This window comes from Bubalus kerabau, chromosome 11 (assembly GCF_029407905.1).
Source record: "Bubalus kerabau isolate K-KA32 ecotype Philippines breed swamp buffalo chromosome 11, PCC_UOA_SB_1v2, whole genome shotgun sequence".
Lineage (NCBI taxonomy): Eukaryota > Metazoa > Chordata > Mammalia > Artiodactyla > Bovidae > Bubalus > Bubalus kerabau.
Window position 1 is genome coordinate 33,027,947 of NC_073634.1, and position 14,689 is coordinate 33,042,635.

The 14,689-nt window shown below is 40.8% G+C and overlaps 1 protein-coding gene and 1 long non-coding RNA gene across 4 annotated transcripts in view; one reads left to right on the forward strand and one right to left on the reverse strand.

The window, feature by feature from the left end:
* The window catches only part of FBXO11 (F-box protein 11), a 110,638-nt gene extending 99,918 nt beyond the window's left edge, over nucleotides 1-10,720 (reverse strand). For 2 of the 3 annotated variants that reach the window (XM_055540031.1, XM_055540030.1), the window contains exon 1: nucleotides 10,395-10,720. In XM_055540031.1, the coding sequence (XP_055396006.1) occupies nucleotides 10,395-10,620 (226 nt within the window). In that variant the 5' untranslated portion in view covers nucleotides 10,621-10,720. The remainder of the gene's footprint in view (nucleotides 1-10,394) is intronic. The other variant, XM_055540032.1, reaches the window with a different exon arrangement.
* Nucleotides 10,721-11,694: 974 nt separating this feature from the next.
* LOC129622396 (uncharacterized) lies at nucleotides 11,695-14,413 on the forward strand. Its single transcript, XR_008699958.1, has 3 exons — nucleotides 11,695-11,883; nucleotides 12,254-12,388; nucleotides 13,608-14,413. It is a non-coding gene; the product is annotated as an uncharacterized LOC129622396 (long non-coding RNA).
* Nucleotides 14,414-14,689: the final 276 nt, after the last annotated feature.

Consider the following 14,689-nt stretch of genomic DNA (forward strand, 5'->3'; position numbering starts at 1 on the left):
AATGAATGTAATGAAGAAGGACAAATACCATGAAAACAAGATGAATGACTCCAACTCTGGGTAGTTTCCTTTACTTGGTACATGTTTCTTTCTCAGTTACATCAAAGCACCACAACTTGGCTTAATATTTAGGTTGCAGTAACTTTCTAAGTGTGGCACAAAGGTTATTCAATAAATAACTAAAGGGTAAAACATACAGTAATGAGTAAGGAGTAGTAACAAAACTTTATCTTAATAGCACTGAAATGAAAAATCCACTAAGAGACTTTGGTCTTGCAAACTGTCTAATGTTAAAGTTACAAATGAAACGCCAGATACACACACACACTCATTCTTTAAAAATATATACCAGATGACAATGAAAACAATATCAACCCACTTATTTACAAGACCTCTTGATCTGAAATACTATTTATATTCAGTCTCTAGAACACTACCACCACCCAAATTTAGATCTTGCTGATTTATATTGGTAACACAAATGATACAGAAAGGGTTTGGGAGCATTTCAAAAGTCAACTTATTTAAAATCTCCTAATTAAAAGACAACTACTGCAAAAAGAAACCACTGCAGAGAAAAGTATAAGCAAGCCACTTTGAAAAGCTCCTATCCCTACCAAATTTAACAAGCAACAATCACTGAATGTGGCTATATGCTAAAATAATAATAATAAGATAAAATAGAAAGGAAGGTGACAATCTTCACACTGCTTGTTGCAGACAAGAAAGAACAACTGTTAATACTAACACTGGACTGTTAAGTGCTGAAAGAGCAGACATGAAATAACGAAATCTTACTCCTCTGGTATCTAAGGCTATTGTACCAGCAGTTTCAAGCAAGTAGTTCCTCAAGAACAGAGCCCATCTGTCATTCTCAGGGGATACTTGTATCATAAAGTGTACAAGCTTATAAATCACTAGCACTTCAGCACAAGCTTTCACTTGATGAAGAACTTATCAATGATGCTGGCAGAGGCACTTTTACACCTTCTTCCCATGTGAAAGGAATGAAGAGATCTGGTCAAGGACTAAAAATACAATTCTGAAAGCAAAATGTGCCACAATTTTTCTGTGAAAGTTTTATAATTTAAAAATAAGTTGAATGTAAGATAACGAAAGATGAGACAAAATACGCAGAAAAACAATAAATAAAATGAAATAACTGACCAAACAATATCAAAATATTTTCACAGAAGTTAAAAGGGTAAGTTTAAAAAAGTAGAAACAGTGTGAACTACTAACAGTAGTTAGAAAAAGTAGTTAGAAACTGAAATGCAGAATCAAAAATATTTATGGCAGTAGTAAAGAGAAACAAGTTTTTGGAATGAAGACTCAGAATCACATATTAAGCTCCACATTAGTTTTAAAAATTCTTAAATATAAAAACAAGACTTCCTCTCTCCTCAAAATAACCTAAACTATGATCTTTGGCTGAAAAATTTATGCTTTTGAACTATGGTGCTGGAGAAGACTCTGGCGAGTCCCTTGGACAGCAAGGAGATCAAACCAGTCAATCCTAAAGGAATATTCACTAGAAGGAATGATGCTGAAGCGCCAATACGCTGGCCACCTGATGGAAGACCCAATTCACAGGAAAAGACCCTGCTGCTGGGAAAGAAGGAAGGGGCAGCGGGCAGCAGAGGATGAGGTGGTTGGATGGCATTACCAACTCAATGGACATGAATCTGATCAAACTTCAGGAGATAGTGAAGGGGTCTCAAAGAGACGGACATAACTTAGCGACGGAACAACAACAATGATCTGTGGGGAAAACTTCAGCACATTAAGTTGATGGGTAAGCTTCCTAACACTGGATTGTTAAAGGAAGTGTGTGTGTGTGTGTTGCTCAGCCATGTCCAACTCTTTGTGACTGCATGGACTGTAGCTCACCAGGCTCCTCCGTCCATGGGATTCTCCAGGCAAGAATACTGGAGTGGGTTGCCATTTCTTTCTCTATGTTAAAGGATACACAAGCGAAAATATCCAAAGATTTAAGAAAAACACTAGTATCTGAAATAAATTGTTGTTACAACATAAGGGGCCATATCCATATTTGTCTTAAAGCTGTTTTATCTTCCATTTCTTATAAAGTAAATAGAAGTTTTGCCCATCTAGGATGTTGTTAATATTTTATTTCTTGATCTAGGTATTACTGATTACATAGACATGTTCACTTTGCAAAAAGGCAACAAGCTGTATCAGTGATTTGTGTGTACTTGTATACTTTCACCAAAACTTTAAAAAAAGCTCATAAAAATTATTTCTACAACTTAAATTGTAGAATTTCTAATCGTATGTCTACAACTTAATTGTAATACTTAAACTGTATGTCTACAATTTAAATGTAGTTGTATTTATATATATAGTAATACACATATAGATTATATAAAGTTATATATCCATATCCATATGCAAGTTGCTCAGCCATGTCCAACTCTTTGTGACCCCATGGACTGGAGCCCGCCAGGCTCCTCTGTTCATGTACAGACAGTTTCTAATCCAAATTACCACTGCTAATGTAAATGACTTTTACATATTGTCATTTGTACCTGCTCAAATTCTTTCTCTTTTTTCCAATCAACTCAAAATTACTTTTTTGGGGGGGGAAAGTAAAACTTCAGAAAAATCTAAGGTTCAGAAGTACTTCATCAGGGAAAATAAACATGTAAGGTAAGCGATTCTTGGGAAAAAAAAATCTTCTAGTCTCCCTCTCCTCTGATGTGCTCATTTTGCCTGTGAGAGAGCACTCCACCCTAGAAAGTCTTTCTCCAAATTGTTTATTTCTCCTATCAATTTTACTGGCCTTAAAATATCAAAATTTGAGCAAATAATCAGTTTCTTCAAATTGCAAATCCATTTCAAAGAATTACAAAGATATCAGTCACTCACACACAACTGTGTCTACTTTTTTTGGGCTTCCTAAGTGGCACAGTGGTAAAGAATCCACCCACCAATGCAAGACACGCAGGTTCGATCCCGGGGTTGGGAGACCCCCTACAAGAGGAAACGGCAACCCACTCCAGTATTCTTGCTTGGAAAATTCCATGGACAGAGGAGCCTGGTGGGCTACAGTCCATGGAGTCACAAACTGTCAGACATGACTAAGGACACATACACACACAACTTTTTAAAAATTGAGGCACAGTGGATGCACAACTATTATGTAAGTTTCAGGTGTGTTATATAAGTTTCAGTGTATGACACAGTGATTCAAAGTTTTGTTTCCACTTCTAACAAACAACTGTAAGAAAGTTCTTCTATATAAAGAAGAAAAATGAGCAATTCTACACTTTCTTTTATCATACAATCAGTTTGCCAAAAATACTAAATTCCAAAATATACCGTCTTCACCCATTCTCATTTATTTTAAACAAGTCTTCTTTGATCTTCTCTGCCATGATACAAACTTGAATGACTCCCACTTGCCGTTGTTAAATTCTACTCACTTCTTATTTTATTTTCTTTTTTCAAAAATGTAGATCAATTACTAGTAACTTAGCTGCCACCAGGGAAGCCCATACACATACACATACACACACACACACACACCAATCCTCAAGCTACAACAGGTGACTATGTCTTTCCTTTCCCCCACTTGCTTACTCGTAAGTGTTAAGAGCCTCATAAGGCCATGTGTTCTTACACATACATACACATGTATACATACACACACAATTACATAGTATGGATGCAAGATACAAAATCAATACTTGAGTGTAAAAAGAGTTCTCTTATCTAAACCCAAGTAGAGTCAGCAAAGGCTAAACTGATTCAAGTCAGCCAGCAACACATCGTACTAAAGAAACCAACACCAAAGGCTGAATTCACATAGTTCCTCACAAACTTTCAGCAGTCAAAGAGTGATACAACCCAACTCAATCATCTGAGGGTTGAGTGTACACTACAAGAAAGCTATATTATCACCATTACCAAAAAAATAATTTTAAAGCAGTTTGTTACCCCATTTCTACCACTCAAATTATTTCTAAACTTTGGGAAAAGTTGCCTTGCCTCACAGAAAAGATGAATGGCACCTCATCTCTAATGAGATGTAAAAGTATACATTAAAAAAATTTTTTTTGGCCACACAGTGCATGCAGCATGCAGAACTTCCCTGATCGGGGACTGAACCTATGCCTCCTACATTGGAAGTACAGAGTCTTAACCACTGGGCCACCAGGGAAGTCCCATTAATGTTTTAAGGTTCTCCAGTTGACAGTGTTTAATAATGTTTTCTCCTCTGTTGAACACGGTCATACCATTTTCCATTTGCTAGAAAAGCAGAACATTTGACAATTGGATTTTTAGAACCTGAGAGAATAAGCAACTAACTTACATATGATTTAAGTTTGCTTTTAACTATACTATCTTACTTGTGTATCTTTTAAAATAAAAAAATACACAACATATTCATTTTCCAAGTAAATATTTTCAGTATTTGCCTTCAATTAAAATAAATTACGTAAAGGAAGTTAGTTGGTTTCATTTCTCTATTTTCTAAGGATTAAGTTCAAGCACATGTATTAACCAAACTTATACAAAAACCTCAAGCTATGCATGTAAAGACATCAAGTTATGCATGTTAGGACACCAAATAATGGTGAGAAAAGGGTAAAGAGTACTTAGTCTACAAATCTGTCAAAATTCCCACTGAAGTCTAATTTAACTCATATTTTTTTCTTTCCTGAAATAGTCCAATCTCTAACTATGAGCTAAAAAATGACTTAACACCCTTTATTCATAACTTATGAGTAAGTCAAGGGAAATCTAACCTTCTTTGTACAATGACTGCTTAGTGATCTCATCAACAAACTGGAAAAACATGTGGGCCAATCACTGCACTCTCATCTGGAAACATGAGGTGAAATTATGATCAGAAAGCTACTTAGAAATGTGAAACCAAATGATTTAACTATCAATGGCATCGTACTACTATAACAGCCTTCTATCAGATAGGTGGGATAGGACAGGAGAGTGATGTGCTGCAAGGGTTAGGAGATTCCTTTCTCTGGAGGTGATGAAGTTACTCGGTCAAATGTATTTCAGTATCTCCTTTTGATGTAAAGACTAGGATATATAAATCATTTTTTAAATTCTCTGCTTCTTACTAAGTACGATCACTGCTGTGTCACAGTCATCGTACAGAATTGCTAAGAGGGGTAGTATATAAGAAAAGTATCTGGCACAGACTCTAGTACGTAAGAAACAGTCATGTTTATTACTCCAAATACCCATTTCTTCTGTTATTCTTTTTTCAAAGAATATTTCAATTCATTAGATATAAGATTACTGATTTACAATTGCAAATCAGTTTCTCTGAGGTTATACCACATCACCTGGACTGCATTTTGGGATATGTCAGAAACTCTTTGGTGACTCATACATACTTTATTTCTTAGGTTTAGTTTTATAAATGACTGCTTCTGTTCCATACTATTATTTTTAGTATTTAAAAGAGCTGCTATTTATTGAGCATCTACCATACGCTAGGTACTTCACTATCTCTTATCTTTAAATTACTGTCAGACAAGTGTTACCATCCCTAATTGAAAGATAAAAGAGTATGGCTCAGAGCAGTTGCCCCGTGTCACACACACACAGCTCATTAGTGGTGTGGCTAAGTTTAGCACCTACCTCTAGTTAGTGCGAACTCTGAGCTCTTTCCAACATACTATCTCCAATCGTCTCATCCCTTATATTTTACGCCTTTATAAATTTGCTTTCAGAGGATAACAACTACAATTTGGGAGCACCCTGCTTACAACCTCACATAATAACCAGTTTTCTGGAAGACAAGAATGCACTTTCAATGACTGATAAACGAGAAATGGAAGGTCTAAAACAGAATAACCCTTCAGAGACCAATGGGACAAGATAGACACAAAATACGAGTAACTTGTTAGGAATAAAAAAGAGAACAGTTAAGACAGCAAGAGACCTCAAGGTGAAATAACTTATTATTATAAATTACTTCCAAAATTAAAACAGAGGAAAAGACAGAAAATATTCACTAGCTTTGAATTCTGCCAAATTTAAGTTCAGGGATTCTCACTAACAGGTCAGGATCTACTGGTCATTCTTGCCTTACCTGATAGATCTCCAAGCTGGTTAGCCTTTCCTTGGGTTTGCCAGAATTTCCAGTTAAAAAAAAAAAAAAAAAAGAGGCAAGCAGTATAGGGACAGGCCTTAGGCCTTACCAGCAGAACTCTAACATCAGTATTGTCACTATTGCATTTCTAGTCCTCAAATAATTTTTAAGTGTTGAGAAAACAGCCCCCCCCCCCCCAGCCCCAACACACACACACACACAGTTAAGTGGCATTCCTCTTACGGATGTAAATATTTCGAAGGGTTAGCCAGAAGATGGAAGAGCAGTGACTCATGGTACTTAATTCCTAAAAGAGGAAAAATCAGATTCCTTGTCCAGAATTCTTCTATCTGGAAAGATTGCAGAAATTCCTTACTCTGTAAGTAGTAGGGAGAACCTACAGGTAAAATATAATGGGCTAGGAGAACTCCACAGAAAAGTGTAACTAAGACGCATGACTAGAACACTAAAGAGCTTCCTGACTGCTCCACAGAATATGCAGCCACTGAGGAATATTTTATGTAATACTATATATTCACCAAATTATTTTAGAAGCTCACTTAAAAAAAAAAAAAAGCAACAACTATAAATCCAGGATCATAGGTGAGATTTTAATCTCACAAATAGGAGATTACAGAGACTGATTACATTTTTACTCTATATGATTATTTCAGACTAGAAATAGCAAAATCCATTAATATACTGTTATAATTCATTAAATTCTTGAACTATATATAATAACCCAGTTAAAATTTCAACATTTCAACTTTATGAATTTGCCAATAACTAGGAAATTACACTTATTTTCCAAAACTTTCATATCAAGATTTTCAGAAGTCAAACTTCATCTTTTATTAAAACATAATAAATGAGAAACTAATAACAGACATAGTAATCAATAGGTTGATTCCAGGCAGGAAAATTTGGGAGCTGAAAGCAGTTGTAGGAAAGAGACTTTTGAATTTTAAATCATGTGCATTTAATACCTAATCAAAGTAATCAATTTCAACTAAAACCTAAAAATGCTCAGAATACATAGCACTTCTGCAGATGTATAAGTGTTCCTCAGACATATTTCTAAAACAAGACTGCCAAATAGATTTCATGATAAATTCAGCAGAACAAGTTGCAAAAACTCATTCGGGATTTTAAAAGAAAACAAATATATAAAATCCAACCCCACATACTTTCAGTTTCACTGAAGCTGGAATATGTTATCAAAGGATTCCTATGTGGAACACAAATTATTTTCTACTAGCTAAAAGTGGTATGTGAAATCCTAAACCCAAGATTTAAAATAAAAGCCTAAAAATGCTAATGATTTGTATTCCATCTTTAGACAGCAGACCGTTTCAGATACCCTGCGAGAAGACAGCATTCCATGGAACACCCAGGCTGATTATTTCCCATTTGGGGTGTAAGCAAATCTCCTGCCTTTAAAAAGTCCGCATAAGATTTCACTCCATATGGTTTGTTTCACTGGCCATTACAACACTCAAACATATATACATTTTAAAAGGAGGCATCAAGGAAATTTTTAAGACTAATTAACCTGTGGGCAAAGAAGCAACTAAAAACCAGTTCCGTCAGAATTTTTGCTTGAAAAAAATACTTTCCTATAACTTACTACCACTCAGAACCCTAAAGTCCACCCTTTACATGAAGTAAGTGATTTTATATACAGATTGAGTTAACTTGTCTTAAAACAGTGAGTCTCACTTCAGTTCCCTACTCTGAAAGCTCTCTGATCCACTATTACGTAACTCTATCCAAGATTCTAATGCAAGAGTTACACATCCATTAAGAGTTAGTAAAAACTAAAACGGGCCTATGCATAAGCTTAGCTGTAGTTCCTTAATTACCTTGTCAAAATTATGAAACCCAGTATATTTTCAAACCAACAACAACCAAACCTTTCCTAGTCAAACCAGAAATAGTGACACTTTGCATACTTCGTAAAATTGTTAAAAGAGTATTCTTCTTGGCTAGCTTCTGATCATTATGAAAACTGTACATTTAAAATTAATAAAAAAACGCCAGTTTTCAAAGAATTACTATTTTTTACATAACACTAGCAAACTTTTTCTAATTTTAGTCTTTTAATTCATCTTAAGGCCATTTATTTGTCCTCCAAAAAGACCCAAAGCATTTTCCCTGAAGGCTAATCAGCAGTTCTTTTCCTCTCTGTGCCAACATAGAACAATTTCTACTAGCAGCAGCAAAGCAACAACAATTCTACAGTGAATTTGATTTACCATTTGGTTGGGCACATACTGAAATTCTGATTCACGAACATCTTAGTCAGTTTATGGATATCAATGAAAAGAAAAATGACACTCTGGCATGTGACCAAGTCACTTTTACTTCAAAAGAAAACAGACTTTAGTAGCTAATAATTTTAAACAAACGAAGAAAAGTGATCAAATGTAAGTACCTCAACTAAGTTGAAAATACACACAAATGAAAAGATTCAGAATTAACATTTAAAAATACACAGACTAAGTTTGGCTGAAAGAGTCTGATTCACTGTTAATGTAATTAACAAATCAGTACATCTTGAAAAAGCTTACTTCTAGCAATAGAATCCTTATTACCCTAGGATTTCAACCCAGTGTCATTGCTTTAAAAAAAAAAGTCAACTCTATTACATATAGTGTCAATTCTGAGACTTGACTATTATTTGAATGAAACACAGGAGAACCCTGATATGCAAATACAAAAGGAAATGATGAAACTGTACTTTTAATTAACAAAAAAACCCCTGTAAATGTATCAAAGAAGCATTAAAACACATTTACCAGTAATGTAGCACAAGACCTCTAACTGGCTTGAAAGATCACATTCTTTCAAGCAACGTATAGTAAACTGCTTTCACAAGGACTATCTGTAACAGTAACCAGTGAAAACCGTTTAAACTATTTTTCAATTATCATCTCCCTCTTTCATTTGTTCGGTATTTTGATCATGTACAACAAAGAAACAATTTTTAAGGAAAGAATGTATAATTTTTAAAAGGCATTTAATCTTAATTCCCTCAGCCAAAGGAGGTGTGACAACCAACGCACGTAAAATTAACCTTAATCCACCAACGAAAACACGCAAAATGTCTCCTAACAATTCCCCTCCTCCTTAAAACAACAACCGTACACATAAATATGGTACTGACCTCCACCCCCAGTGAGACAGCTAATTAATAAACAGAATAGTTACATTTGGAGATCAAGGTGCAACACCCCATCTCCGAAACCTACCCAAATAACATCATCTAAGTAGAACTGAACATTATTTTTGCTAAAGCAAGAATCCAACCCCCGGGAGCCTCAGCCCTTAGACAATGGTGGTTACCAGACAGAGCTGCACAGTTGGGTCCAAATGACACATTTCACTAGGCCCTGGACACAACACACACAGGCACAAACACACGCACTCTCTCCCACAAGGGGCCAGTTCTAAGGAAGGGGCGTTCAAATCCCACTGGGAGACGGAGGGGCAGCATGGTAGCGTGGGGGTATGCTAGGGGAGGACAAGCGAGAGGGGAGTCGATACAGCGGAAGGGTAACTGCACCGCACGCGAGGGAGGGGGCTGGAAATGGCCGATGGATTCTATATTTATTTATTTAAAGGTCTTAATTTAACGGGTCCTTCCCAGGGGTTCTGTAACTAAAGCCAAACTGCGCAGCAAACATTACGAGGTTGGGAGAAGAGTCGCCGCTCCCCCTACCCCGTGACTGGGGGGGGGGGGCGGGGGGGGGGGGGAACAAGTTCCCCGGCCAACACCACCGACCACTCCAACTCCCCCTCTCCCCTCCTCCACAGGAAGGGGGAGGCTAACAGAGAAAAGGGGGAAAAACAAGTTCCCCAGCCAGCCCTAACCACCCGATCACTCCCAGTTCTCCCCCCCAAATCTTCCATTAGAAACAGGAGACCAAACCGTGGAAGGCAGCCGAAATAGGAGAGATCCCACCCTTCGCCTTCCCCCCACCCACCAACAGACTCCTGCGGGGTCCGTAAGCGAGCTCAAAAACCAGAGGGATGGGTCGGGGAAGAGGGTGCCGAGCCCCCGAAACCAAACAAAGCGCGGCCTGAGCTAAGAGCCCAGGCGAGTCGGGAAGCCGCGGCTTTTCCTGCCGGCCGGGGCCCGGGCTGAGCTGACACTGCGGCACCGGGGGACCCGCCTCCGCTCTGCCTCCCTTCTCCCACCCCCAAGTCGCACAAGCCGCCCCCGCCCGCCCCGGCCTCCCTCCCCGCGGGTCCCGCCGGCCGGGCGCCCGAGCCGGCGGGCGGCGGGGAAGGAGCGCGGCCTTACCCCGCTCACCGGCGTTGTTCCGCTCCTGGGGCAGCGGCGGAGGCGGCGGTGGCGGCGGCGGAGGCTGTTGCTGCTGCTGCGGCGGCGGCGGAGGCTGCTGCTGCGGCGGCTGCTGCTGGGGCGGCTGCGGCGGCGGCTGCTGCGGAGGCTGCTGCTGCTGTTGCTGCACCGGGCGCGGCCGCGACACTCGCCTGGGTCTCCGGTTGGCGGCTCGGACGGAGTTCATTTGCCGGGCTGAGGTGGCGGCGTTGGCGGAGGGACACACACACACACACGCACACGCACCGCGAGCTCCGGGGCGGGAGAAGGGGGTGGGGAGAGGGGGGGAGGAAGGACAGGGGGCGAGGGGAAGGGGAGATGGTAAGGGCAGAGGGGCGAGCGGGACCCCGAGTCAAGAGAAAGGCCCGCGGAGACAGACAGAGACCGAGCGAGGCCAGGCGGGCGGGCCTGACGCACGGGGAAGGCCGAGGCCGCCGGGCGGGGCGGCCGCGAGGGACGGAGACAGAAAGACGGGCAGAGCGAGAGAAAGAAAGAAAGGGCGTCCGCCCGCCTGGGGATCCTGAGGCGAAGCGCGGCGTCGGCGGCTGAGGACACAGACCCTGGTCCCGCCGACTCCCGAGCGGCGTCTCCGGCGGCGGGGGGAGTGGGCGGGCGGGTGAGGAAGGGAGAAGGAGAAGAGAGGGAGAGAAGGGAGGGAGGGAGCAGGGGGCGCCCGGCTCTTTTTTTTTTCCTCTTCCTCCCCCCCACACCCCCTGAAAGAGATTTCTGAGAGGAATTTTTTCTCTCTTTCTTCGGCCTCTTCTCTCTCCTCCCCCCCTTCTCTCCTCGGCGAAGGGGAAATGAGTGTGAAGGGAGGAGATAGGGGGAAAAAGAGGCGTCGTCGTTCCTCCTCCTTAAAGGAGCCTTTCCTCCTCCTCCTTCTCCTCAGCCCCGTCGCCGCTGCTTCTGCTGCTGCTCCGTGGCAGAAGGAGCCATTGACACCGCCGGAGCCACCACTCGCCCAGTCGGTCCCTCCCCGCCGCGGGGCTGGCCGAGGGCGCGGGGGAGGGCCGTGGAGCGGCGGGGGGAGGGGCAAATGGGCGGGGAAGAAGAGGGGCGGGGATTCCTTCCAAGGAGCCAATGGGAGGCGCTCATACAACCTTCGGGCCAATGGGACCTCTGCTCTTATCGCCAAGTCCCTTCCTTCAACGCCCTGTTTCCTCTCTCGGGTTTCCTCCCTCCCCCGCTAAGGAGGTGGGGGAAGGAGGAGAGGGGGAGTGTGGTGGGGCGGGTGATAATGGGGAGGTATCAGGGCATATAATAGAGCGGGGGGTGGATGAAGAGAGCGCTAGTGCGTAGCGACGATTCTAGGAGAGGAGGTGCTCGGAGGAAAGGGCGGGGGCTGCTGATGTAATGGGGAGAAGTGATTAAGCCTTCGGTTCGCCGTTTCAACCTCTCCCCGCCCCCCTCCCCATCCGATTTTTTAAGCGGAAAAGAAAAGTAGAGCGAGGTAGCCAATCTTTGATAACTGGGGTTTTTTGTGGTAGGTAGGTTCAAACTCTGAGCTGTAGGGAGCGCTAGAGATTCTGTACCCTTTAGTTCAGCTGAGGGTATTGCTAAACCTTGAAGATCCACTTTACCGAGCTTTGAGCTCGGGAACCGAAGTTAGAAGTCGGTTCCTACTTGTAGTCTAAAAGGAGTCATCTAAATCTTGAAAAGATTGTGATCAATAGGGAATAGACCTTTGGTCAGTTTACTTATTGAAGACGCGGTATCTATAACGTTTGGAGAAATAATAAGTGAGAAAAGAGAAGTAAATGTGTTGAGGTGGTGATTGTTTTGTGATAAACGTTTTAATTTTTTTATTTTTATTTTTTTAGATCTCACAAACTCAGAGGAAAAGAAAAGCCCCAAGGGGAATTATCTTTTGTGTCTGTATCTGGTCCCCTCGAGGTAATCGCTCTCCAGGGAAAACGTGTTTTTATTCCCTCGCTGCTGTTGTGATGACTGAAAAAGTATCCTTTCTCGGTTCTTTCTCTCTCTTTTGTTTATCACCTTGTGGAAATGGTAAAACTGGCAGTTTACCTGATTCTCTGATTTTCGATCTTCAGGTGATTTCTTTCTCATTTCAGCTTGACCAGGTGCTCTGTCTTAGGTTTGAGGTGGATGACTAAGTGGTTACAAAGTACCATAAGAGAAGTAGGGGTAAGAGCGGGGAAGTGTGTGTTTTAGGAGGGGAGAGAGGAACAGTGAGAACCACTGTGGTGTCGGGTGTTTGAGTCTATGACTTGATGTATGCCTCTGGGCAAAATACTTTACGTTTCTAGCTTTCAGGGTTCCCTCCCTTTAAATAAGAATTTACTTTGGATTACATAATACTGTTTTTAATTTTAAAACATTTTTTAATTTTGGGATGAGCTCTCTTTGGTCCTGACAATGGAGAAACTTAGATCTAAGTTTCCTTCTCAAGAAAAAAATCGAGGAGGGAGGCTTACAATGAAGAACTGCAAATGTTTATGGTGGTTAGCAAGGTACAAATGGGTACAATTTTAGATTTGGTTCAAATAAATGTAGCAGGAAAAAAGGAAAATTACACGCTATTGTACATATTATAAGTGGACCATAACTCTTTATTTTTTCTAAAAATTTACTTTTTTTCCAGCATGCATTTATTGGTTCCTTCTGTGTATGTATTGCTATGTAAGGTGCTATGGGAGATAGCAAAAAATAAAATAAATTGCAAAATATGGGGCATAGTTTGTATTTTTTAATGGTAGTTGATTTAGTTAATTCAGATGTACAGAGAAAACATAGCTTATTCTCTGTAGCTTATCCTTGAGTCCCCACATTATCCCTTTTCTTTTATAGGTAAGTACTGAGTCTTACAGATTTCCCCACTTCCCTATCAGCCAAGATATACATGGGAGTTGAGGGATTCTGTGTAAACTGTACATAGACGGAATGTCACATTTATGATATCCTAGATTTCCAAGTTGTAATAAACTTGGAATGATAGTTCTCCGGCATGTGGCAGTAAGATGCCTCATTTTAACAAAACCAGTATATTATGATAATTTTCTGATAGGTAGAAGTAAAATGCCTTGATAGTGCCTTTTTCTAATTCACACAGTAACTAGTGGGCTGGTAGAAGCCTGTGGGATGGGAAGGTCAGCGGGGCATCAGGGAAAAGCCCTGAGCCACGTGTGCTCCTTGTGTGGTCCTTTACTTGTGGAGTGTCTGGTATAGTCCGAAAGCAGAACTGCTAGCCTCAGAGATAAAACTGCTCCTTCTGTCCTTTCAAGAAGTTGTGCTGCTTCCACACTGAACCATTTGCCTTATACACTGCAACCTCTGTCCTGACCCCAGGCCTCCGCAGGTCCACTGATTCCCACGATGCCATTCCATCTTCTCACTGAAACATGTTGGAACTTCTGGTTTCCCAGAATATCCCATGTAGGTCTTGATGAACCAGGAACTTTGCTTCAAGCTCATCTACTGAGCCACCTCCTTCACCGATGTTGCATTTTTCTCCCTATGTCATGTGGAACATGCCATTAAGCTGAAAGCAGAGATCCTAGAGGACTCAGCCTCTCACAGGCATGCCCAGAGAAGCAAACCATTATCCCCATTTTTCTTGGATTTCCCCGTATCTCTGTGAATATTTCAACTATATACTTCCAACTCTAGTTTCCACACTGAGAAGGGACAGGAAGTAAGCACACTGAGTCTGATTACCTCATTCTGTCCCCCTTTCTTCTTTCCATGATCTCTTAGGGCTATAAGAGATGGATTTTTCTAACACAACATTGTAAAATATGTATTTTAATAAAGTTTTTAAAAAGAGATTATTTTTATTCTTCTTGTGTGACAAGAGCTTTCCTTATGTACCACATTATTTTCATTTTTTGTGATGACTTCTACTGTGCTCCCTTTTTTGGAGCCATGATGATGGATGGGACGCAGGAGAGCTTTCCATTAACAATAATGGAATATCTACTGGGAGAGGTTAAAAAATATTATCCTATCATATCACTGGTTCCTACATATTTTTAGTTTATCTTACAAAAGCATTAAATGTTAGAGACTTCTTTGTGAAAAAGTGTTTAAAGCCATTTTAAGTTAAAACTTGGGAGTTGTTAGAATAGGCCTTGGAGATCATTTAATTCTCATTTTTGTATTTGCTATATAAGGAAACTAAAATTCAAAGAAATGAGGTGACAGAAGCAAATCCCATAACTACTTAGTGGCAAAGTTAATGCCTGACAGTCCAGTGCCCTTTCCGTTCACAGATATTATAGACTTTTAATTCTCCAGTG